The sequence below is a fragment of the Equus przewalskii genome, chromosome 1 (genome assembly GCF_037783145.1).
Source record: "Equus przewalskii isolate Varuska chromosome 1, EquPr2, whole genome shotgun sequence".
Classification (NCBI taxonomy): Eukaryota; Metazoa; Chordata; class Mammalia; order Perissodactyla; family Equidae; genus Equus; species Equus przewalskii.
This window is the reverse complement of record NC_091831.1, coordinates 57,105,576-57,131,711: the sequence shown is the minus strand read 5'-3', so window position 1 is coordinate 57,131,711 and position 26,136 is coordinate 57,105,576. Positions and strand designations below refer to the sequence as shown.

The following is a 26,136-nucleotide window of genomic DNA, read 5'->3' as shown; positions in this document are numbered from 1 at the left end:
AAATTAAATTATTTCATCCACATGCAGATTGCATAATAAAGATGTTAGAAGGTTATTTAAGATGCAAAACTTTTGCTAACATGTTGCAAAAATTTACCTACCGCTATACATTTTTGGCTAGCCTCACTTTCCAATTATTATATATTTCAATTAGGCTTGTGACATGACGTATTTGGTACTTTGTGGATACATTGGAAAGAAGATGTAGGTGAGGCTGACAAGCACAAGAAACAAAGTTTTTCAACAATAGCCTAAGAGCCATTAGAAATGAGATTTTGAAGGGCACCATATTTTGTTGGATTCTACAATAGGCAGGAGTTATTCTTTCATTATAGTTGGTAAGTTTGTATTATGAAGAGGTTGGACTAACCTGGGGGTCATATATCAATGAATTCAATTATCATACCATGAACAAAGGCAGAAGATTGAAAACCCAATTTGAGTGCTATAAAAGAGGTAAAACAAAAGGTGATCATTACAGTAAAACATAACAGAGGTGCAGAAATAATGTTAGATGACCAGTCTTCTGAGTGAAAATATCATTTCAAACAAATTTATTTCTTGCTTCATGAGAAAGTGTTCTAAAAGCAGTGTAGCCCGCATACAATCACAATGCTACAGAACATTGAGTAAGCATAAGCTTTTAAAAAAGTCACAGGGCAGACAATGGGATGGTTAACTGGTAAACTTTTGCAACAGAGCCCAACAAAGTAGGAATCCTGTGTGGTTCCAACCATGGGGTTATCAGTTGAGGCAGGCCATTCATGGTGTTAATTATAATAAAGGAATGGAAACATTTTAGTTGAGACTGGATATTTTCATGTACTTGTTTTGGTAAACTAACTTCGCAAATCCCAATGTTCCTCTAAGTCAACATTGGTGCTTCAAGTTTAGATTGTTAAGGAACTTATTTACAGTTAGTGACTGATTTGAATTGCTGCAGATATATCACAATGGATTGTTGTGAAGGAAATTTGCTATTTCTTTGAAAAATATGTGTAAGAGTTTCTTTTAGAACTTTAATTCTTCAAGTTTATTATGTCATGGGTAGCGATTCAAAGAAAAACAAAAACTAATACTTAAATTTTGCAGACATTCAATGAGTATTGAATGGAAGAATGGACAGATGGGTGGATGGATAAAGGGTCTTAAAACTTTTTCCAGTAAATCTGGTGAGGAAATAATTTCTAGTGGGAGCTAAGGCCTAAAATCTAAAACGAAATATCACAAGGGTATATTCCTGATAGTCTAATACTAGTAAATATCTCATTGAAGCAGCTGAAACAATAAACAATCACTTATTTATATACTTATATGTATAAGAAACCTTAGGCTCACAAAAATATACACGTTTTAAAACAGAAATCTAAGGCACACAAAATACTAAAACAAGTCAATGAATTACCCTATTTTACATATTCAAGAAGCAGAAATCTACTTGTACAGAATGATGGTCTACCAACGGGCATTTTGTTATTTACAATCCCTTCATATTCCTTTACTTGGATTAGTCAAAAGCTTGAAACTGATCCTTTGCACCATATATTATTTTAATATAAGTTACAGCGAGATTTTCTTTAGAGAGTTTGTTGGAACTGTTTGCTTTTGCACCAGAATTGTGAGTGTTAGCGGTTGTGGGCTTCCTATGGCATTTCCAAGGGAGAAGCACCATTAGGTTTTCCATACTCCCAAGGAATCTGACACTTTGAATGTTATAGCACCTCTGCATTTTAACAGAATCAAGTATTTCATTGAAATTTCTTCTTGTTCTAAACATTTTGTTTGGGCAATTCCATTTGTTTTGCTATGAGTCAATAAAGTAACGGGAAAAAATAATGGGAGGTTAAAATAAATGGAATGCCTATTTTCCTGTTACCTAGAACATAGGCAATTATCAGAGAAGATGAGTTATTACATTCCCAAAACTAATATGCCTAGATAAACTACTTTGGATTAGCTCTTAATGGACAAAACCAGACTTATAATACCATTCCTACTGTTTTTCTAGGGTGTGGGTGTGTGTGATGATGATAGGGAATTTGTTTTCAAAAGATTTCTACAGGCATTTTATTCTTATTCTGTACCACAATAACTTTCAGAACAAATAAGGCAATTTGGGATGGGTAGGGTTCTTGCTGCTTGATTTTTGTATTTTATAATCCTAAAACTTTAGAAGCATTTGACTCTTCTGAATACTATTACCTATGTCCCATCTCCTCTTGGAAACACCTTTCATGGATCATACTGAGAAAGCTGGAGTGAACGTAAATTGGGGCCACTGTTGCTCAATAAGTCAGAAGATACCACTCTTATTTAGTTCCAAAGAAAACAGTAATCAATTTTGGTGATATACTTCCTAATTCCAATTTTAGAGATAATTAACAATTTTTGCATGATCTAACTATTTTATATAAGTAGCTAATATTTGAAGGAGAAAGGACACATTAAAAAAACACAAACCATATACATGATTAGAATACATATTGCAGCTAACAAGATGGAACCCTACACAGCAAGAATAAATGATTTCTCTTGTATGCAAATATGCACAAACAATAGACAATAGGATTCTTATACTATACTATTTCAAGTTACTTTTAAAAATAGAAAGTGCTTTTAAAATATATATTTACAATTTATGAACAGCCTCCAACCATTACTAACAATAACGAATTATTTTATACAGGAGAGATATTTTAAGAGAGAAAACATTTCATTGGTTTATTTCAAAGGAATATGCCAATTTTCTAGCAATGATTGGAAGATGTTGGAACAATGGCACCATGAAATAATAACTCAGCTTATTCTTTAACTGTGTCGATGTGGTTAAGCACCAGGAGCTGTGTAGAGTTAACACTGTGTGTCTTGATTTTACATCATAGCACAGGAACCTGTTAAAATCCTCTAAAAATGACTCTTGTTTCATAGTAAACAGACTTAATTTAAAGCACCAAACTGAGTGATTCTATCAAGGTTAACACCTAACCAAAACATTTCTTTATGTATTTAAAACTATAAAACTTTTATTTTTGCTTAAAATGTGCACCTTCTACCAATTGTCAAAATATAGTCACAGTTAAGAAATACCCACCCCATTTTTTTTTTTTTTACCTCAGCCTTCAAATGGGTGAGATGAAGATATAGTAAACGACAACATGACTTTCTTTTAACAGCACCTTGAAAAAATACACAGCACTAGCAAAGGCATTAAGAAGGGGAGAAAAGCCTTCAGACCCAATGGTTATAGGGCCCCGCAACATGTGTGAGAGCATAAGGGGACACGGTGACAACGTTGTCATGGGTTAATGTTAATGCTTTATGAGAAGGAATTTGGTTCAATTCATTAACTTCAGGGCACAGTTCAGGACCCTCATTAGCTGCCTGGTCTTTCTGCTCTGAGGCTTTAATTTTCTTATTCTTAGCTTCTTTAGCCTCGAACTTAATCTTGTTTAGTTCAAAACCGTGTTGGGGCTTATTCAGGTTTTTGTGCTGGTAGAAGACGAGGGAGAGGCGTGTTGGATGATTCCGGTTTGGGTTTTCAACGGGAGTCGTAGCATGAAGCTCTCGCCGGGCACACTCAATCAGAACAGAGCCGTGAGCAGGTGCTATTGCCACCCCACCAATGTTGGCATCCAAGAAGATGTGCTCACTGTCTGACCAATACTCATCAATATGGGGCAACTTCTCCTCAGCAGGTGACAGGGCGTCATCTGAGAGGGGGTCATCTGATAGAGGCTCATCTACTTCAGAATGCTGCTCATCTTCTTCCACCAGAGAGGAAGCAAGTTCATGAGGAGAGGTGATGAATGGGGGCTGCTGGTTTGGCTGATTAGAAGTTAGCTGCTCAGATGGACCAGTAGGAGGCTCAGAATAAACCAGGGAATCTGTCACAGGAGTAGACAAGGTGGGAAGAGGAACCACTTCACCAGGCTGTGCACTTCCAGTGCATTCCCCAGCAGCTGCATTAGCACCACTGTGTCTTGCAGAAGGCATTGTGCAGTGGGGATTGCTACCTCTTTCTGAAAACCCGTACGGATCTGATGCGCCGTCCTTAAAAGGAACTGTTGTGGCTGAAGCAGTGTTACAGGACCAGGGGAAGCCTGGAGATAAGTTTGCCTCTTTCACTGGGTGAGGAATGGATGGGGTCAGTGAGTAGGTTTTAGTGTTGTCCAAATCTTTGACGATAAAATGGGGTTCAGTTTCACTTTTTATTTCAGGTTGCAAGGTCTCGGTTTTACTCCCTAAACAGAGAAAAGGACACCAAATTTGAAGATGAGTACAAACTACTTTGGTAGTTGTCTTTAAAAACATTTTTAAGAAGAAGTACAAAGAATAACATAAGAAAACATTGATGATGGCAATGTTGGTCAGTTTTAGTTTATTTACTTTAAGTCAAACACACAGGCATGCATTAAAAAATGTATGTAGTTTGGGATGCTTTTTCAACTGACAATTTTCCTTAAAGAATTCTTCCCTTTGGAAATAATCATAAATAAACGGACAGATCTAGCCAGAAGGATGTCCACTGTTTAAAATAGTAAGATATTTGGGGCTGGCACCACGGCCAGGTGGTTAAGTTCATGCACTCCGCTTCGGCAGCCCAGGGGTTCGCCGGTTCGGATCCTGGGCGTGGACGTGACACCACTCGTCAGGCCATGCTGAGGCGGCATCCCACATAACACAACAAGAAGGACCCACAACTGAAAATACACAACTATGTACTGGGGGGCTTTGGGGAGAACAAGGAAAAATAAAATCTTTAAAATAGTAAGATATTAGAAATAACCTAATTGCCTATGAAGTAAATATTAAAACCATACATTGGAATACAATGCAGCTGATGATATGACGACATGGAGCAATATTTAACTACTCAAAGAGATGTTTAGATACTTCAAGTATTGCATGATCTCATTTTTTGGGAAAAAGTAAAAATGAGTAAGTTTATCAGTATTTCTGGGTAATGAAAGTATCATAACCCGCAAAGTTAAATCTGAGGCAAAGTCACAGAAAAAATTTTAGTTGAAAAAAAGTCACTTGTAACCCTCCAAAACAAGCACATTTAAGTTTTGTTTCTTTCTCACTAAGTAGGTAGATCATTATTATCACATTGGCCAATGCGGGTAATGTGCTCAGACATACCCACATAAATCTCACATCAAATAGAAACATTTTTCTTGAGGACATTCTCCCTGTTTTGAAGCTCTAAAAAAACTTTTGGAAGTGCCAAAGCAGCAGATTTTAGGAACAAGAAACAGAAAAAGTAAAGTGGCCATGTTTTAAAATAATTAACAATGTAATAGCAGACACTGATCCAGTTGAGAAGATCTGCAATTCTTCCCTCAGACAGTATAACCTAGAGACACGATAGTTCTCATCTCTAAAGAGAACTTATACATAGGACCCAAGGAGTGGGACAGTGAGAAACCTGTGCTACTCTCGGTGGCTGCGTCTACTACTGTGGAGTAGAAGTTGTCAACAGAATATAAATCATGGGAAGGAAGGAGTAAAAACAGTGATGAGTCTTTTATTGAGTTGGATAAACCTGTAAAAAAAAAAAGTTCTTATGCAAAAGATTAGAAAAGGACAAGAGGTTAGGGGCCAAATATTGTGCATACAGCTACTAAGGGGCTATTTATTTAAAAAAAAAAAACTGCACGCTAAGATGCTATTAGGGAATGACACAAAGATGAAAATGATAATTGCTGTTTACAAGCAGCATGGAACCAGATATATGAATCCTAAAATAAACATAAATTAAATATCTCTATAATAAAATGGAGCTAAAATAAAAAGGAATGATAATTCTTCCTGCCCTGCCTCTTCAGTATCTCTTTATTGAATCTTTCTCAGCATTATATAAATGCCTACATTGTTATCTCTCATCTTAGAAAAACAAACAAACTCTCTTACAAATATAAAAGCCAAAGCAGTTAAGGAATACCCTGTAAATCTAATTTTGAATATCACTATAAATTCATGGTGTATTTTTTTCTTTAGGATCCTTGGAGAACTGGCTGACTTTAGAGATGGAGCAGGATTATATAAGATGAGCCTGGAACATCTTGTTGGAACAGAGGCTAAGGAAGCTATCAAAGATGACTGGGGTCCTGACGAAAGAATTCAGAAGCCAGCTTGATGGGTTTCTACTGATCAAAGATGGAACGATTGAGGATTTTTAAAGCATTTTCAAATTTAGTTGAAAAAAAAACCTACTCAATATGCATTAAGATATAAGCTATGTTAAAAAAACCGTGAGATGAAAATGAAATTAAATTTTTAAAAACATGACCATGCTGGAAGATACTTGGGAACTAACTTGTATTCTGAAAACTGGTGGAAAAGGGCAAACAGTCAAGCACATATTTATTCTGATTTCCCCACATGAACCATACCTCAGAATTAACAATTTATTGATAAGGACAATATTTCTTTTTTTAAAAAGATCAACAAATGATAGACTTTGTTAATCCTAATGAAATAAAGAATACAGAATAGGATAAGTGTTTCTAAAATCATGAGGTAAAAAGATGAAGCATAATCAGTGAATCGGGTTGACAGCACTTGACTCGTGGATCAGTCTTTTTTCTTTTTTCTGCTTTTTCTCCCCAAGTCCCCCCATTACATAGTTGTATATTTCAGTTGTACGTCCTTCTAGTTGTGGCATGTGGGACCTGCCTCAGCATGGCCTGACGAGTGGTGCCATATCAGCGCCCAGGATCCGAACCAGTGAAACCCTGGGCCACTGAAGCAGAGCAACACAAACTTAACCACCCAGCCATGGGGCCGGCCCCATGGATCAGTCTTAACATCACAAAAAGAGACATCATCATACACTATGTACCTCTTAATGTGAATAAACAGAAGTGTACAAATCACAGATAGTCTTCTTGCTAGACTAATTCTTTCTAAAAACCCTGAAGCTGAATTTGTCTCTACAGCACAATGGTTTGTGCTATAATGAGAAAAGAAAAAAAAGAGAGAAAAAGAGGAAAAGTAATCTTTAAACTAAAAGAAGAATAGGAGACATATCAACTAAACATGTGTGACCTTGTTTGGATACTGATTTAAATCAAATGTAAAAAACAAAAAATCAATTAGGAGAGGGGCTGGCCCCGTGGCCGAGCGGTTAAGTTCGCGTGCTCCGCTGCAGGCGGCCCAGTGCTTCGTTGGTTCGAATCCTGGGCGCGGACATGGCACTGCTCATCAGACCACGCTGAGGCGGCGTCCCACGTGCCACAACTAGAAGGACCCACAACGAAGAATACACAACTATGTACCGGGGGGCTTTGGGGAGAAAAAGGAAATAATAAAAATCTTAAAAAAAAAAAAAATCAATTAGGAGACAAATGGAGTAATCTGAACACTGATGGGTTTTAAGGTATTATTTAATTTTTTTGTTTGTTTTAGGTATTATGATTATAAAGATTCCTTATCTTTTAGTGACGGATACTGATGAATAAATGGATAATGTGACTTCTGCAATTTATTACAAAAAAATGAAAGAGATGAGGCCTGGGTAAGGGTATAGATGAAATAAGAATGGCTATGTATTGAAAATTTTTAAAACTGGGAGCATATGAGGGAAGTGGGATTCATTATATAACTCACACATTTTGTACATTTTTTTTTTTTTTTGAGGAAAATTAGCCCTGAGCTAACATCTGCTGCCAATCCTCCTCTTTTTGCTGAGGAAAACTGGTCCTGAGCTAACATCTGTGCCCATCTTCCTCTACTTTATATGTGGGATGCCTGCCACAGCATGGCTTGCCAAGGATCCGAACTGGCAAAGCCTGGGCCACCGAAGTGGAACATGCAAACTTAACCATTCCTCCACTGGGCCGGCCCCATACACTTTGTACATTTTTAAAAATTTCCATTTAAGAAAAAACCTCCAAACCCTATAACCTTCGCTGTAGTCAAGTAATCCCCTTTATAGCCAACCTCCTATTTCTTTCCCACTTCCCCATAAATCCACTTCATTTGTTCTCACCACCACTCCACTGAATCTGCTCTAGCCTTCAAATTTAATGGTGGAATCTCAGTCTTCATCTCACTTGACAGAGAAGCAGCATTTGACATGTTGATCACTCCATCCTTGAAACACTATACTCTCGTGGTTTCACTCCCACCTCACCAGACTTTCCAACTGTCTTTTGCTGGTTCTTCTTTATCTCTGAAACCTCTACAAATTGGGAATTCCCAGGATTTGTCCTTGATCAAATTTCTATCTCCTTCAGTTTCCCTGTGATTTCATGGCTTTAAATATTACTGCTATGCAGTTGACTTCCTAAATTATATCGCCAGCCTGAACTTGTCTGAACTATACTGATATTCAGCGCTTACCTGACATCTAGACTCAAATGTCTGACAGGTGTCTAAAACTTGACACGTCCAAAAGTGAGCTTCTGATCTCCCTCTATACCCTTGCAAATCTCTTCTTCTCTCCCCGTTCCTCACGACAGTCGGTGGCTTCTCCAGCCTTCCACTTTCTTCAGGCCAATAACATCAAGGTAAACCCTGAAACTCCATTCTGTCCACATTCCAGATTTAATCTATCAGAAATTCTGTTGACTCTACCATCAAAACATATCCAGAATCACACATTTCTTATGTCCTCCTCATTAGCCCTCTGGTCCAAGCTCCATCACCTCTCTCTTGAGTTGTTAGGATAGCCAATTTACGATCACCCTACTTTTCTATTCTCTGCCCCACTTTACTCCAGGTTCAACTCAGCAACCAGAATGTTAGGTTTGAGTCAAATCAGAGCCCTTCTCTTCTGACATCTCCAGTAAGCTTCATCCCACTCACAAGAAAGGCCAAAGTCTTTACAGCAGTCTATAAAGTCTGAGATGAATTGCTCAGACGCCTCCTTACCTCTCTGATCTCGTCTCCTACTATTCCCCATGTTCCACACTCTGCTCCAGCCACACTGGCCTCCTTGCTTGCAACAAAGAGTCAAGGTAAATTCCTGCCTCCTGACCTTTGCACTTGGCCATTTCCTCTGCTTGGAATGCTATTTCTCCAAATAAAAACATTGCTGATTCTTATTTCTTTTAGGTCTTTACTGAAATGCCTCACTCTCAGTGAATCCTTCTTTGACAACCCTATTTAAATGGAATTCTTTCAGAGCACTGTCTCCTCTCTTTTTGACTGCTACATTTCCAATACCTAGAAAGCAGTGCTCGGTAATATTTGTCAACTGGATTACTTAAATTGATGCTAAAGGTGATCTAGGAAGACTTCAAGGAAGTCATTGTCACCTCATGTATGCCAAGAAGAAGGAGTAGAGCTTCAAAATAGATGGGGCACAAATGACAAGAACATTATTTTTTTTTTTTTTGAAAAAAGTATGAGTAGAAAAAAATACCAAGAAATTCTGATGGGTCACTTTTTCATTGCCTTTTAGTTTTGGCAAGCATGTAGAAATACATTCAACGTCTTACTTTGAACTCTAAGCAAACTATATCATAAACAATAAGATTTAGGAACAACTAACTAAGTTAATTGATTAAGTGATGTCTGATCTAAACTTTTTCTTTTCATAATGCCTCATTCCTGACAGAATAGCAAAGATAAAGGAGAAGAAAAATAAGATGCAAAGGAAAGTCCAAACTCTTCTGCCAATGAAAGTTGTGCACAGAAAATTGGTGGTGTCCATTGGCCTCACCTAAAAGTGGCAGCGAGGAAGTCTTACTGCTGTTTGTCATTGAGTTATTCTTCCGCTTGATCCGAGGAATGAATTTCTTCTCCACTGCCCTGATCTTATGAGCAAGAACCTCTGTCATCATTGCTGCTCTCTTCTTTCCCGAACGAGGAACTGGCTGAGTAAAACGTGTTCTTTTTTTGCGGCGGGGTGTGAGCACCTCGATGGCTCCAGATTTGATTTTGGCTTCCATTCCTTCCCTTGAGCCAAACTCATCTGTGTCTGAAAGTTTATACAGGGGCAGCACATGAAGCTGCTCATCTTGAGGAATAACACCCAATGAACGGTTATCTTCTCGAGTTAAAGTACAAACCTAATAGGAAGAAAACATGAGATGGAAAATATAGGTCCTGCATATTGGTCAAGTTATTCCTAGCTTCTTACTGTTGCCATTGTGAAAGGGACCTGCATTTCCATTTTGTTTTCAATTGCTTACTGCTGGTATATTAATTTTGGATAAATATTGTATATATCAAGCCACCCAACACTATTCAATTCTAGTAAGTTAACAATTGTTTGTAAGCAGACCAGTATAATTTTGAGTTGATTTTATAAGTAAATGATATTATACATGTTTATGTATTTTGTAATATTTTAAATATTCTTTTTGTTACATAGCATCTTATTTCATTGCTTAAGTTAAGGAATGGTTAGTGAATTGCTCACTGCCTTCATATTAACTATTAAGAATGGTATTATTTTAGCCTATACATCACCCTACTTCTTAATATTCAAATAATTTCACATTCCTTGGGTAGAGAGGAATTAATTATCATGAATTTTCTAATTTGCTATGTTGTCATCTAGGATTTTTCACTTCTGCCTGTAAGTGGAATTTATCTATAGATTCTTTTTGCCCTTTTTGTCAGGGTGATTTTAATTTTATTCACTAAATAAACTGATGATATTAATGAAGAAAAGAAGAAGCACAAGAGATTTCTCTCTCTAGCAGGACTTATATTCTAATAGTTTAAAAAAATTAACAAAAACATTTTATCTGGATAAATTTTCTCTTTCTCCTCCATTTTGCTTCTATGCTAGTTAGGAGCATATCAATCAGTTTGCCTGTCTTTCTTTTGGATGGGAAATAGGACATCTTAAGAAAATTCTGTCTCGACTATAACCTATCTCAGCCCTTCTCCTTACTTTAACAGTTATTTTTATGCATTGTAGAGAAATGAAAATACAGAAGTATATACAGGAAATTTCTGATCTTTGATACCTAATATTAGTATGCTTCTTCATAAATTAATATTTTAATGATAATTACTTTTCAAATGTCATTAAAGATTCATCAAAAATATATCAGTTTCATTATTTTTTTATTAAACACATTTCTCCTACAGCTAAGAGCTCTTTCTAAGACAGTAGAGATGTTATAAGAGTGAAAATAAATGAAATTGCCAGATTTGACTTTCAAGGTTGATAGAACTTGGTGGATACAGAAGGTCAAAAAACTTAACTAAAAGGTTTTAAATCACACTATTTTCTCAATATCTATGGTCCTGTTTACCAGCAAGGCTTGACATATTGAAATCTCTTGGGTGTTATTTGTTAAGTTTTAAATAATCATGTTAAAAATTAGAATCTTCCACCAATAAATATTTACTTAAATCAATTTATTTGCCCACAAGGAGACTAAGAAGGGGACAAGAACTAGACATAGGAGCACAACTAGAAAGACTGGGGAAACAGACAGGGTGAAAGGAGAGTTGGCAGTGAAATTTCAAGAGCGTGGGTGTTCAGAGACGGGGAAATCTGGAGCTATGCCAAGTTCTAGGTACAAGCCTCCTTGCATAAGGAACAAGAGCAGTGGAGAAGAACGAGTGCTGAATGATACACAAGAGAAGCAGAACTAAAATTTAATTTGACTCTGATCCTAATCCAGCCTGAACATAGATATTCTATAATGAGGCAATTCAGGTCCAATGTACTAGCCAACCAACGATGATGAATTACTCTCTGGCTAAGACTCATCTGGATGGATTTACACAATTTCAACATTTGGAAGTAACGTTGGTCTCAAAGACTACAGTCAACATCAGTGGAGAGGAGTGATATGCAAAAAAGTTATTTTGGCTCCTTAATCTATCACTGATAGACTTCACAAACAAGGAAGAAAGGCTGACTTCTGATGGATCAGACAGTGCACTTCCAATCACACTGTAAGAGCCTATAGCTGTGTCTTATATGGGGCCAACCAAACAAAGTGGTGTAGTACAGAAATAGAGGCAATCACTCGCTATTAATCTCTGTTGTACTAGGTGAGAAGAAGATCATTACATGAAGCAAACTCATTTCCCTTACAAAAGGACTATTGCATGATTTTTCCTGGGGTCTTCTACCTAATTTAAGTATCTTTTGATTGACTCCATGCTAAGGGTATGTGAGTCTTTTCATGGCTATAAACATAGTATACATATCTAAATGCAAATATTTCTGATAATTTTGGAATATTAATGTAACTTTATACATACTGGCATTAAGAAACAATACGAAAAAAAAGGACAATAAATTTGGCACAGTTCCCCTCACAAAAACCCCAAGGAAAAGATGGCAAAAAGAAACATTAAGTTGCTTCACTTGCTACCTACCAATTTGATAGCACAAAATTGTTTCCCTGAATAATCATGGACTCCTAACTCCCAGCAAACATACCATAATTAAATATATAATTTATGACTTTCAACAAAAATATTTGTTTAAGGTTGGTGCTATAAATTTTTGGAAGTACTTCAATAATTACTTAAATAAATACTATTGATACATATACTACGAGGAACAGAACATAAAACATGCTTCGTCACGACAATCATATTTAAGGACCTCAGCCTAAGCATATACTGATCGAGCTTTCAGGATCAAAAGCCAGCCAGGCACATACCACAGTGCTTCCATTATTCATGTTGTGAATGTCCCTGTGGGGATGAGCACAGAAGTCTAGGCAAGCAGTGACCCCAGAGAAAGGACGACCTTCTTTGCTGCCAAGACGACATTCTCGGGCAACATGTTCATATTCCACCTAAGGAAGAAAACATGACACACAGTTTCAAGAGACAGAAAGATCATCTGCACTAAACAGCAACAAATCAATTCCCAACAAAGTTCTTAAATTAATTACACTTTGCAATTTCAGAGACTTCTGACACTACCGTGTATTACTGTAGTGAATACGGAGCTCAGTAACATTTAGGATAAAGAGTTTGAGAATACATGGAGTAAAATGACAATCACTGCCTATGACTTAGGGCAGGGAGAGGACACTAATACCTGCTGGTGGTGGATAAACAAGTCGAGTAGCCTAAATTATTCCATTAGGAAGAAAGACTAATACAGTGTATTAATCACATAGGCAGAGTGTTCAGTGTCTAAAAAAAGTAGATACATAAATACATATTCATGAACCAGTATAGAAGGTGAATTTATGACTCTGCTTAAAATGGAAAGTTGGAATTTAACAAAGAACATGTCATTCATGATAATACAAGTAAGCTAAAGATTTGGAAAATATGGACCTCTGGTTATGTTTAAAATTAAAAAATATTCCCATATTTTCTACTTTGTCTGATATATGATTTGCAAATCTTTTCTCCCATTCTGTGATTGCCTTTTTCTTTTCTTTTTTAAAAAATGTGTCCCCCCACCAGCTTTATTGAGATATTACCGATATATAACATGTAAGTTGAAGGCATGCAATGTGATTAGATACGTGAATGTATTGCAAAATGATTACAACAATAAGGTTAGTTACTATCTCAATCCCTTCACCCAACTACAGTTATTTTGTCTATGTAGTGAAAACATTTAAAACATTTAAAAAACTTTTGAGTATATAACACAGTATTAATTATAGTCACCATCTTGTGTATTAGATCTCCAGAAATTATTTATCTTATAGCTGGGAGTTTGTACTTCTTAACCAATCTCCCTATTTCCCCCAGCCCTCACTTACATTCTTGATGATGTCCTTTGAAAGACAAAATTCTTAATTTTGACAATCTACTTTTTCTTCATTTCATTTTTTGATTGTCTACTGTTAGTGTATAGAAATACAATGATTTTTGCATACTGATCTTGTATCCTGAAACCTTGCTGAACTTGATTAGCTCTAGTAGTTTGTGTGTGTTTGTGTGCGCACACGTGTATGAACTCCTTGCTATTTTCTACATACAGGATCATAACATTGGCTAGCAGAGACAGTTTTATCTCTTATTTTTTAGTCTGGATTTCTTTTACTTGCCTAATTGCCCTGACTAGAACCTCCAGAAAAATATTTAATAGAAGTGGCACGAGTAGACATTCTTTTCTTGTTCCAGAATTAGACAAAAAGCTTGTAGTCTTTTATTATTAATTTTGATGTTAGCCGTGGGTTTTTCACAGATGTCCTTTATCAGGCTGAAGCAATTCCCTTCTATTGCTAGTTTGCTGAGTGTTTTTATCATGAAAGAGTTTTGAATTTTGTCAAATGACTTTCTGCATCTATAGAGATATCACGTGGTTTTTGTCCTTTGTTCTATTAATATGGTATATTACATTGATTCATCATGAGTTGAATCATGTATTTCTGCTTTTATAAGTTGTATTTCTAGAAATAACCATAATTCTGTCACTCTGGAGTTTTAATTCAATTGCCAAAACAGAAGACTTTTTAAAAAAAGACTAGATAATTTTTAAAGCTGTCTAATAAAAATGGAGATACATTAAAGATCAAATTTGAAAGGGTGTCTATTAACAATGATTTTGTTTATATAGAAATTTCAGCCATTTTTAAGAGCATTGTATATGGTCCCAAAACATACCTGGTTTTGATACGCAACTGGAGCATACTGCTTATAAATTGGAGCTAATCGTGTAGCCAAACTCTGCAAATTATCTTCAAGGTTTTTTTCCTACAGGAAAAGACAGTCCATAAAAGTTGTTTCATAATGACATGAGTTTAAAGCATGAAAATGAATCATAAATCATTGCTGATGTGTGGTCGAGGCGTACAATTCATACTTACCCCAATAAAAGAGCTACCATAGAAAATAACATGGAGTTTGTTTTGAGGAAGATTAGCCCTGAGCTAACTGCTGCCAATCCTCCTCTTTTTGCTGAGAAAGCCTAGCCTTGAGCTAACATTCATGATCATTTTCCTCTACTTCATATGTGGGACGCCTACCACAGCATGGCTTGCCAAGTGGTGCCATGTCCGCACCTGGGATCCGAAATGGCGGACCCCAGGCCACCGAAGCAGAACGTGCACACCTAACTGCTGCGCGATCAAGCCAGCCCCCGGATTTTTTTTAAAAATCTAAAGTATTAGTCATTGTTATGCTTTAATTAAGTCTTTTGAAATTAAAACTCTATGTTATCTAATGGTATTAGGGGTAAGTTGTAAAACTGCTTATGTTGTTAAAAATGAGAACCATATTTTATACTTATTCAATAGTACTGAGCACTTGGAAGTAAATCAAGACAAGGTTCCTGCTGGCCAGGAATTTTGACACAGAGCAACAAGCTTCTATAACAGAAATGGGAGGGCAACACACACAAGGCACCTACTATGCACCAAGTCCTGTGCTAAGAGCTTCAGAGGTAATAAGTGGGCAACAGGTTGTTTAAAACCAGTGTTTTCTTTTCTGCAACATAATGGCTACACCTTGAAGAAGACTGGGTAGGACTGTGACAAGGATTAACACCATATTAAGAATCTGGATTGCTACTGATAGTAGTAGAAACATGTAAGACTTCTTCAAAGGATAACTGTCATGATAAGAGTCCCTATTAGAAATGTCACTGATGACAGTACGAAGTATGAAGCAGAGAAGGGAGACTTTTAAACAATAGTTGAAAGACCGCTATGATATTTTAGAGATGATTATGTCATAAATCAACTCACAGAGTTGATAAATGATGAGTCACATCAAAGAAAGACAATTGAAGGGGAACTGAAAGCAAGGATGGAGGGACTTAAGGTTTGAGATTTCTGCCTCATTGAGATTTGGTAGATGCCAAGAACACAGAAAGAAGAGCTTCGTGTGGATCAGTTCACCTCTGGTGTGTATCAGATTACAAAAGCCAAACCCACATAGCAATGCAGACATAAGAAAGTTAATTCTTGAGTGCTTTCAACAAGCCTCAATCTTGGCAACTGTAAAGCATCAGTGATTTTTGGTTTCCTACTGATTTATGTTGATGCTTTCATCGAAAAAGAAATTCACGCATAAAGGGTCTATATCTAGATTACTCTATTCCATTCATCTGTCCACTTAGGTTTCTGTTACTTAATTTAACTTACTAAGTATAGTCAGGAAAGTCAGGACTCTACTTTAAAAACACTTCCTGGCTATACGCACACATTAATTGTTCCATTTATTTCAGGAAAACTTTAGAATTATGATTTAAATACCTGTTTAAATGATTTTTATTATGTTTTCTAACACTTGAAATATTGGGTGGGATGGGTAATTGTGTTTTATTGCTAGTAGAATATTATGAACCATCCAGTGTCACAAGTCAGATTGAGTAATTTGACATCTTATGAAATGTCTCATTCATTGTGTGGAAATGTTGAAATAAAGTAGGCAAATAGAAACAAATAAAATAAAACTTGATTAGCTGACTATTGGTATCATTTTACAAACGTAAGGCTCATATTCACATTGTAAAAATCCTGACTTTCTAATTGTTTCATTAGAATGAATGTGTGTGTCAGATATAGAGGTTTCTTATTATCGGATCTTTACTTACTGGGGCTCAAGCATACATCTCTCTGCTCTTCTCAACCTATTCTTGATCTCTAGGACCATCATATCCACAGGCATGGCTATAATTACCACCTGGACGACAGATCACCCCTTGAGCTTCACATTCTTATTATTGTTGAGTTAACATCACAACTTGGATTTCCTTTAGGAATCTCCAACCCAATGTGTCCAAACTGAATTCATAATCTGCCCTCTACAAACCTGGTCCTATTTCAGTGTACCCTACATCAAGGAATAGCACCAATAATTTTTAAAATCTTCCCAGACCACCCAATGCTCAGCATTTAATCTATCACAACCATAATCCAAGTCACTATTATCCCTTCCCTGAACTATTTTCATAACTAGCTTATCTTGCTAAACCCACTCTTGGCCAACTCCAATTCATTATTCAAAGAGCAGCCAAAGGAATTTATTTTTTTATTAGGCTTGAGCTAACATCTGCTGCCAATCCTCCTCTTTTTGCTGAGGAAGACTGGCCCTGAGCTAACATCTGTGCTCATCTTCCTCTATTTTATATGCGGGACGCCTGCCACAGCATGGCTTGATAAGCAGTGTGTGGGTTGGCGCGTGTGATCCAAACTGGCGAACCCCGGGCTGCCAAAATGGAGTGTGCACACTTAATTGCTGCACCACTGGGCCAGGCCCCAGAAAGATTTCTTTAAAAGGCAAGTGTAATTATATCACTCTCTTCCTTAAAACTCTTAATGATCTTCCAAAATTCTTGACATAGCTTACAAGGCCGCAGCATGTGCCTCACTCTCCCTTGCCTGCTGAGCTTCATACTGGCCTTCTGTCAGTTCCTGGAATGAGCAATGCTTCTCCCTGTATTATAAGCACTATATAAACGTTACTGATTATTAATAATAACCATAAGCAAAAAGTGATTTCACATTCATTAATTATATAATAGTATTATTGTTATAGGATAAGAATTTAACAGTAATGTCAATATTGCTAATATATTTATATAGTGACAGTTTCATCATATAATATTTGGAAAGAAAACTTAACTGGTTAATTTTAAGGAAGAAACTGACACATCATCAAGAGTTCTGATCTTTGAACATGGTACCTTTCCATTTTCAAGTATTTTATATGTCCTTTATTAAATTTTTATGTTTTCCCTAAAGGTCTAATAAACTTCCTGTTAGACTGCTTCAAAGGTACTTTATCTGCAAATCATAGTTCTCTCTCTCAAGTAATTTCTTTGTTTTATTGCAGTATATGGGAACTCTAGAAAATACTAAATAACTTTGATTACCTCTTTCAAGGGACCATTATTAATTCTAAGCTTCTTTGAAAGATGTTATAGTCACTATATTCAGATACAGTTGGATTAATTTCTGCTGTTTCATTTTTTATTTTCTATTTATCCTATACTCTAATGATTTTTTAAATTCCCTTTGTTGACTTATGGATTGTTTTCTTGGTAAAGAGTTTTTCCCACAAGTAGTTCAAAAGCTATAAATTCTATTTGTATTCACCTAAAAAAATTTTAAACATATACCTTCTCAAATATATGTTTTTCTGACAAAATCTAGAGCAGTGTCTTCCAAGCTGTGGGTCATGACTCATTAGTGGGCCATGAAATCAGTTTAGTAGGTCACAATTAGCATTTAAAAAAGAAATGAAATTTTATAAAAAACATTATACTATATCACAGTGATCCTTAGCAATAAGTATATTGCATATTAACTTGTTAATATTTTAATATTATCTTTGTTATGTATAATAAAGCTAAGTATTACTTTCTGATAGTTTTGTTTTAATTAGTTACTTGTATACATCTATCCGTTTAGTGGTTTGTAATATAAAATGTTTCTTACTTTTGGTCACAGTTCAAAGTTTGAAAAACACTGATCTTAGAGATAATCAGTATCTAAATTCTCCCCACTCCAAACAAAGCATAAAACATCACCACACTTAGTTCCTGTAGGTGCCCCACCTCCTCCCATTGCCTACCCACCCCTGAGTTGATAAGAGTAAGGAATTATACTTATAGGTTGTTATTTTAATTAAAAAATGTAAGTACTCAACTTATTTAAACTTAACAGTAAGGTTGACTAATTTCTTTGCTCACCATGGCCTCGTGTCCCGGACAGATTGGTTCCGGTTTCATATATCTTCTTTCTGGATTACGTCCTTTAGTAATTCTTTCATAGTAGTTCTGTGGGTAGTAAACTTTCTGAGTCTTTGAAATGTTGGCAAATTCGTTTATTTATTCTTCCTACTTTGGCTGGGTATAAAATTCTAGTTTCCTTTAACAATGATTCTCTCTGGGGTTAGGGGAGGAGGAGGAAGGAGCCAGGGACAATCGGAATTTGGGTTGATAGTTGAAGACTTTACCTAATTTATTTAGAATTTTAAACTATTTACTTATATATATAGTTTTACTATTTTGTCACTACTTTTTAATATTTAATGTTTTTTACTATTTAAAAAATTTTAAAGGAATGTACTTATATACTTATTGTGTAATTCAAAAGTAAAAAGGACACTTACGTGTAAGGGAGAGCTCGGATCAATTCTAAATCTTCTAGGGCTTGGGCTTCTACCAAATTTGCAGCCATTGAAATACATACTCCATGAACAGCCAAAAGAGAATGAAGCTCCACAAGTCTCTGGATCAATTCCTTGACATGTACAGGTACGACTGTAAGATGGTAATTGCAAGGAATGAACTGATAAAGCAGACAATACCTCAGACAGAACATTTCAGGAACTGATTTTAACATATCTATCTTATTACTTATATTATCTAAAGTAGTGTTATGTTAACACAAGGCTCACTGTACTTGAATATAACTAAATTTTTAACTAAAATGTTTGTTCACAACTGTAAATCCAAATAAATGGCAATAAACTATACAGATCTGAAATCTCCATGACCTTGTTGGATTTGGAGATGTCCAAGGAGGGGAAAAAAAGGGTCTGGATTTTAAATCCTGGATCTGTTCCCTATTAGCAAGAAAAATTAGAGCACCTCATTACCTCTTTGGACTTCAGCTGCTTCATCAGTAAAATGACATTGATACAATCTTCTGAGAATTGATAAAGGATAATATATATTGCATGAGATAGGTCAACTTTTTCGTGACTTTTGTGTGTGTGTGTGAGGAAGACTGGCACTAAGCTAACATCTGTGCCAATCTTCCTCTATTTTTTTTTAATGTGGGATGCTGCCATAGCGTGGCTTGACAAGCAGAGCAGGGTCTGCACCCAGGATCTAAACCTGCAAACCCTGGGCTGCCAAAACAGAGCACATGAACTCAATCACTATGCCACTGGGCCAGTCCCTCACTTTGTCAATTTTAAAGAAAGTCTTTATGAACGTCACAAGAGAAAAAATTGATCAGAAAACCTGTTTCAATCGGTAACTTGATAATTTTATCACTTGGGGGGCATTTCTGAGGCCCTAAATAGACTCTAAGTGAAGATGATGATGATTAGAATATATACACAAAGATATGAAACCAAGGAAATAAGTCTGCTCTTCTGGTGACTACATTAATGCTCAAAATTTCTAATTCTATGTATGAAGTACTTATGTAATGACTTAAAAATATGAATAAAATCTCACATTTTAAAAAAATAGTAAATGAAAAGAACAGAAATTTAGAGATCAAAACTATTAGTTTTTTTTAATTGTGAAAGTCTGGAAAATGCTTGATATGTAAGATAACATTGAATACAAAAGGATCATTCAAGATACTATGAAGGAAGAAAAAGGGAGGAGGGATAGTTCAAATATTCTAACTCCCTATAAATCTTCTGAAAAAGATGGAATATATGTTTTAAAGGGCAAAATATTACAATAAGTTGATGGAGAAGAAAAATGGGATGCAAATGGGATCAAAGGAGTTAAATTTGAAATTGCAGAAGGAAATTAAAGTTGTCAAAGAAATAGAAAAATTAGTAATTTATTTATGTCGTTGAAATAATACATGGGAAAGCGAAAAATGTAGTTTAACTATGGACAGTTATTTAAAAAATTAAACACATAGGAAAGGAGAAAAATTGTGAGAACTAAAAGACCTCCCGCAGAGTATCTTAAACTGTTAATATCACTGATAATGGGACAAATGGACCTAAAACATGTCCTAATGCCATGGACTCAGTGTAGTGTTCCTGCCAATAATTGCTAGAACTGAGTGGAATCAGGAAAAAACAATCAGACAAACCAAAATTGAGTTACAATCTCCAAAATTATCCTGTTCCCTTCAGAAATGTCAATGCCATGAAAGACAAAGATTGAGATAAAAGGATTAGGAGAACAAAAGGACAAAACAACACAACCCATCGAATCCTGGGTGGAGGAAAATTACTATAAAGTATAGTATTAGGAAATAGATGATATCTGAATATGAATTATAGATTAGATAATAGCACTTTATCAAAGTTAAATTTCTTGACTTTGATCATTGTACTGGAGTTATGTAATAGAATGTCCTGATTCTTAGAAAATACCATCTGAAGTAGTATTTAGGGGAAAAAGACAAAGTCTGCAACTATCTCACAAATAATCCAGAAAGAAAAAAATAAAAACGCAATAATATGTAAGTTTGTATGTATGTGTGACTATGTCTAGAAATGCAAACGTAACAGTGTTAACAACTGTGGAATCTAGGTAACGTGTATATAAGAGTTCACTGAAGTATTCTTGCATCTTTTCTGTAGATAGGAACTTTAAAAAAAAGCCTATGCTAGATCTACCTTGATGAAACATTAAAACAAGTTATTAGATTCTTGGGAAGATTAAATAAGATAATATATGGATATCCTGTAATGTCTTCATACAAGAGGTATTATTATTATTGTGCATCCACATAAAATAATTAGCAGACTTTAAAAATGATGTATACACACTTTCTGGCATTGGAAAGATAAGAAAAATACAATGAAATGGTATTCTAAGCATAAAGGAATGCTCTGGAAGGTATACAAATTAATCTTATGTGCAGACTAGAGAGGAGATGAAATATATTTTTGTTATATTTTGTATAACGACATTTCTTGAAAAAAAGAGAAACCTATATGAGGAAAACTACACTTGAACAAATAGAAAAAAGACATGTTATGGGATAGAAAGACCCAATATCTTAAAGACACCAGGTCATTATAAGATAATTTAATGCAATCCCATTAAAAATATCATTAGGTTTATCTTAAAACTAGATAAATTGATTATAAAGTTTATTTGGAAGCATGAACAAAAAAGAATAACAAAGAAAGACTTGGAAAAAAACAAGAATGGCCAGTTAGCCTCACCAAATATTAAAATAAATTATAAAGCCCCTTTAATTGAAAAAATGAGGTTCTAGTGCCTGAAAAGCCAGGAAGATGATACAGAATTCAAATATAAGAGAGGAATCACTTACATATATAATTTTTGTGAACAGTTAAGTAGTATTCCAGATTAAGAGGAAAAGAAGTACTCTTTACCAAGCAGTGTTGGAATAAATGGAAGAAAGGATAGAAATGGATCTCCTCTTCCCACTATTGACCAGCATAAATTCTTTTGGTGTTTTTTTGAGGAAGATTAGCCCTGAACTAACTACTGTCAATCCTCCTCTTTTTGCTGAGGAAGACTGGCCCTGAGCTAACATTCATGCCAATCTTCCTCTACTTTATATGTGGGACGCCTAGCAAAGCATGGCAAAAGCCATGCAGTGCCATGTCCGCACCCAGGATCCGAACCCACAAACCCCAGGCCACCGACAAGTGGAACGTGCGAACTTAACCGATGTGTCACCAGCCGTCACCAGGCCGGCCCCTGACAAGCATAAATTTTAAATACATCAGAGATTTCTGTTTTCAAAAATTTACAATTTCAACAAGTACTAAAAGAAAACACAGGTGAATTACTCTATAACTTGCAGGAGAGAAAATGTTCTTAAATACTACTCAAAACCCAGACACAAATAAGTGGGAAGATAGATATAATTAATTACATTAAAAAAGAAAACTTTTGCAAAGATGACATAGCAAAAGTAAAAAGATAAATATCAAACTGTCAAAAGCATTTAGAAATTATATCACAAAGGGTTAACAGCCCCAATATGTAAGGTAAAAAAAGGTGAACAATCTTTTAAAAATATGGGCTAGAATAATTAACAGATGGCTGACGAAAAACCAAAAAAGAATAGCAAATGGCTCATAAGCATATGAAAAAATACTCTCACTCTTAATATGAAAAATGCAAATCAAAAGTAAAATGATGCCATTTATCGCTAATTAGGCAAAAGCTCAAGTTTGACAACATATTCACTGGCAAAACCACAGAAAAACAGATATTCTCTTACATTGCTAGATGAATGCAAAATGCTACAATTCCCTGTGTAGGAGCTTTTCCCTTACAGAAAAATCCCTTTGCTCTAGACTCTAGGGGTGAGTGGGATCAAGCATCAAACAAGCAAAAAACGAACATCCTAAAGGAAAATATGCTAGGATGGTCCTAACTCACCATGAAGCCAAATCTCTCTTTAAAGAAATGTTCATGCTTTTTAGTTGCACAATACCTAAAATCCTGTTCACCATGTACTATATGTAGTTGTTGGCAGTTAAAAATCAACAATTTAATATTATATAATAGAAGTTGGAACAGCAAAGCAGTACAAAACAGATCTGATTACTTTTCATTGAGAGTGCATCTTCGGTCTGTGGGATGACCATTGTATGACTTTAGATTTTCAGTAAGCTCCGTGTACAATCTGTCAGCCATCGGGAGAGGAATGCCATCCCATACCATGATGAGCACCACCATCACGGCAGTGGGACAGTGGTGACCTGTACGCTGCCGAACCAGACAAAGAACTTTCTCCTCATCACTGCTTCTTCTTAAAACCTGCAAAAGCAGAATGCATTCATTTATGGAAAACAAGAAACCTAAAGTCAAATGCAATGGATATTGCTTTTAAAGCTCTGTATCATTCCATTTTACTTTTTAAAAAATTATTATTTCTCAAAGGGTTGAAGCCTATAGGACCTTCATATGTCAGACTAGCTGCCTTCACACAACTCATCACAGAGTATCCCATTTTACTTGACCAAGAAACAACAGGCTGAACAGAAATCTGTGGTATGTGCTTATTATTTGTAAAAGTAGTCTGTGTTTAATTTCACTGTTGAGACAGCATTGCAAAATAGACAACAGAGGATCTCGTGGAAAAGAGCCTAGCTAACTGCTCTGCCCTTCAACAAATGTCACAATAGGACAAATCCAGCTACATGGAAATAACCAAGGACTCCCAACATTCAAAATAAACTTGAGCACTGAAATTTAGCATCTGAGGAAAGTTATGGATCTTTTCCTTGGGCAAATGGTTTTACTACAGAGAATAATTAATATATAAAGCAATATTCCTGCAATTCCTGTGATTTTTCCATGCTATCACACGATTTCTCATACCCACTTTATCCTAAGATTAAGGTGGTCCAGCTGACATGGTGAATGCAAAACACAACAATTAATTTTGAATATTTATCCATTTATCTTATACTGAATCATACGGATAGAGTGCTAAAAAGTCTTCAAAAGTATTTAAAATATTGCACAGTGGTCCTGGTATTTATTTTAAAAATTACATAAAACCGTTGATACCACATAAAACTATCCAACTCTGTTTAAAACTCCTTCCATGTATCACAAATTTACAAAGCAGAGAGCCTGACCACATTAATCAGTACATAATTAGTAAATTATAAAACTGCCCACCCTGTGACCAAAATGGAGCAACCAATAGCATAATTAATGTTCCATTTTTGATGCTACAATAATTACATAAACTTGAGACGAAACTTCTTAAGATGTTAGTTACCCAATATCACTTTCTTCAGTCACTCCAGATGGTTAACACTCATTGCTACCCAGGCATCCCTTGAGTAGAGTTGGCTTTAGGACCTTCCCCCTAAACACAATTATTTATATTAAAATCTTTTTCTATATTTATATGTCCTTTTACAGCCAAATAAGAATACATTTTGCTTTCAAATAAGCTCAAATACAAAATGATATATATTGTATCAAGTAAAGTTATGCAAGATAATGTCCAAGTTGTCAAACCAACAACAGAGTTGTATTGATCCAGTTTTTGTACGGGAAATGTTAAAATGCTGTTTATTCATAGTATTTGTTTTTCCAGATTTTCCAAATTTCCTTCAGTGAACAATAGAAAATTAAGCATGACGAGTCTCTAAATTCAGTTCCAGGTTCAAAAAGCTGCTTAAGCATTGCTAAGACATGGATATTTGTGTCCACCCAAAATTCATAGATTAAATTCTAAATCCCAATGCGATGGTATTAGCAGGTGGGGCCTTTGGGAGATGATTCGTTCACAATGGGGAAGTACAATTGATTTGGATTAATGTTTTTATAAGAGACCCCATAGAGCTTGCTAGTCTCTTCTACCAAGTGAAGACACAAGAAAACAGGGCCCCCACCTGAGCATGCTGGCACCCTGATCTCAGATTTCCAAACTTCAGAACTGGGAGAAAAAAATTTCTTTTGTTAATAAGTCAGCGAGTCTGGTATTTTCTCACAGCAGTCTAAATGCAGTAAGACAAGTATTAAACCCGTGCAAGACCTCTGAAAACCATAAAAACATTATTGACAGAAATTAAAGAAGACCTAAATAAATGGAGAAAGATATCATGTTCACAGAATAGTCATTATTATAATGATGTCAATTTTCCCAATTGATTTCTAGATTTGATGCAATCCCAATCAAAATCCTAGCAGAGTTTGTGTTCTTTTAGGTGGAAATTGACAGACTTGAACCAAAGTTTATATGGAAACACAAAGGAACAAGAAGAGGCAAGAAAAGGAATAAAGACAGAGAAAGTGATTTACCAGATATCAAGATCTATTGGAAAGCTATAGTGATTAAGAATAGTCTAGTATTGGTGCAATAATAAAGAGATCAATGAGGGGGCTGGCCCGGTGGTGCAGCAGTTAAGGGCGCACGTTTCACTTTGGCGGCCTGGGGTTTGCCGGTTCGGATCCCGGGTACAGACATGGCACTGCTTGGTATGCTATGCTGTGGTAGGCATCCCACGTATAAAGGGGAGGAGGATGGGCACGGATCTTAGCTCAGGGCCAGTCTTCCTCGGAAAAAAAGAGGAGGATTGGCAGCAGTTAGCTCAGGGCTAATCTTTCTCAAAAAACAACAACAACAACAACAAAAAAGAGATCAATGAAATAGAATAGACAGTGCAGATCCATATGAATATGGTCACCTGACTTGTGACAAAGTTGACATTGCAGTGCAATGCAAAAAGTAGTCTTTTCAATAAATGGTACTGTGTAGATATCCATATGGAAAAAAAATGAATCCTGATTCCTACTTCATACAAGTAATTTGAGTTGTATTGTAGATATAAATACGAAAGATAAAATAATAAGTTTTCAGAAGAAAACATCTTCATGACCTCAGAGCTGGTAATACTCTTTAAAGTAGATTACCAAGTTTAATAATTATAAGGGAAAAAGTTAAGTTGGATTATATTAAAATTAAGAACTCTATTCATCAAAAACGTTAACCAGCAAAACATTAAGAAAGTACTTAAAGGCAAGAATACAGTGGGAGAAATATTTGCAATACATAGAATTGGCAAAATATTCTTACCCAAAATATATAAAGAACTTCTGCAAATAAGTAATAAAAACACAACAGAAAGTTG

The 26,136-nt window shown here is 35.6% G+C and overlaps 1 protein-coding gene across 6 annotated transcripts in view; it reads right to left on the bottom strand.

Moving 5' to 3' along the window:
* Positions 1-539: 539 nt before the first annotated feature.
* TET1 (tet methylcytosine dioxygenase 1) overlaps positions 540-26,136 on the bottom strand; it is a 124,075-nt gene continuing 98,478 nt past the window's right edge. For 3 of the 6 annotated variants that reach the window (XM_070564283.1, XM_070564315.1, XM_070564305.1), the window contains 7 exons: positions 23,091-23,302; positions 18,961-19,111; positions 18,539-18,625; positions 14,506-14,595; positions 12,591-12,728; positions 9,671-10,019; positions 540-4,241 (listed from right to left, as the gene is read on the bottom strand). In XM_070564283.1, coding sequence (XP_070420384.1) covers positions 3,229-4,241; positions 9,671-10,019; positions 12,591-12,728; positions 14,506-14,595; positions 18,539-18,625; positions 18,961-19,111; positions 23,091-23,302 — 2,040 coding nt within the window. In that variant the 3' untranslated portion in view covers positions 540-3,228. The remainder of the gene's footprint in view (positions 4,242-9,670; positions 10,020-12,590; positions 12,729-14,505; positions 14,596-18,538; positions 18,626-18,960; positions 19,112-23,090; positions 23,303-26,136) is intronic. The other 3 variants (XM_070564293.1, XM_070564330.1, XM_070564322.1) reach the window with 1 other exon arrangement.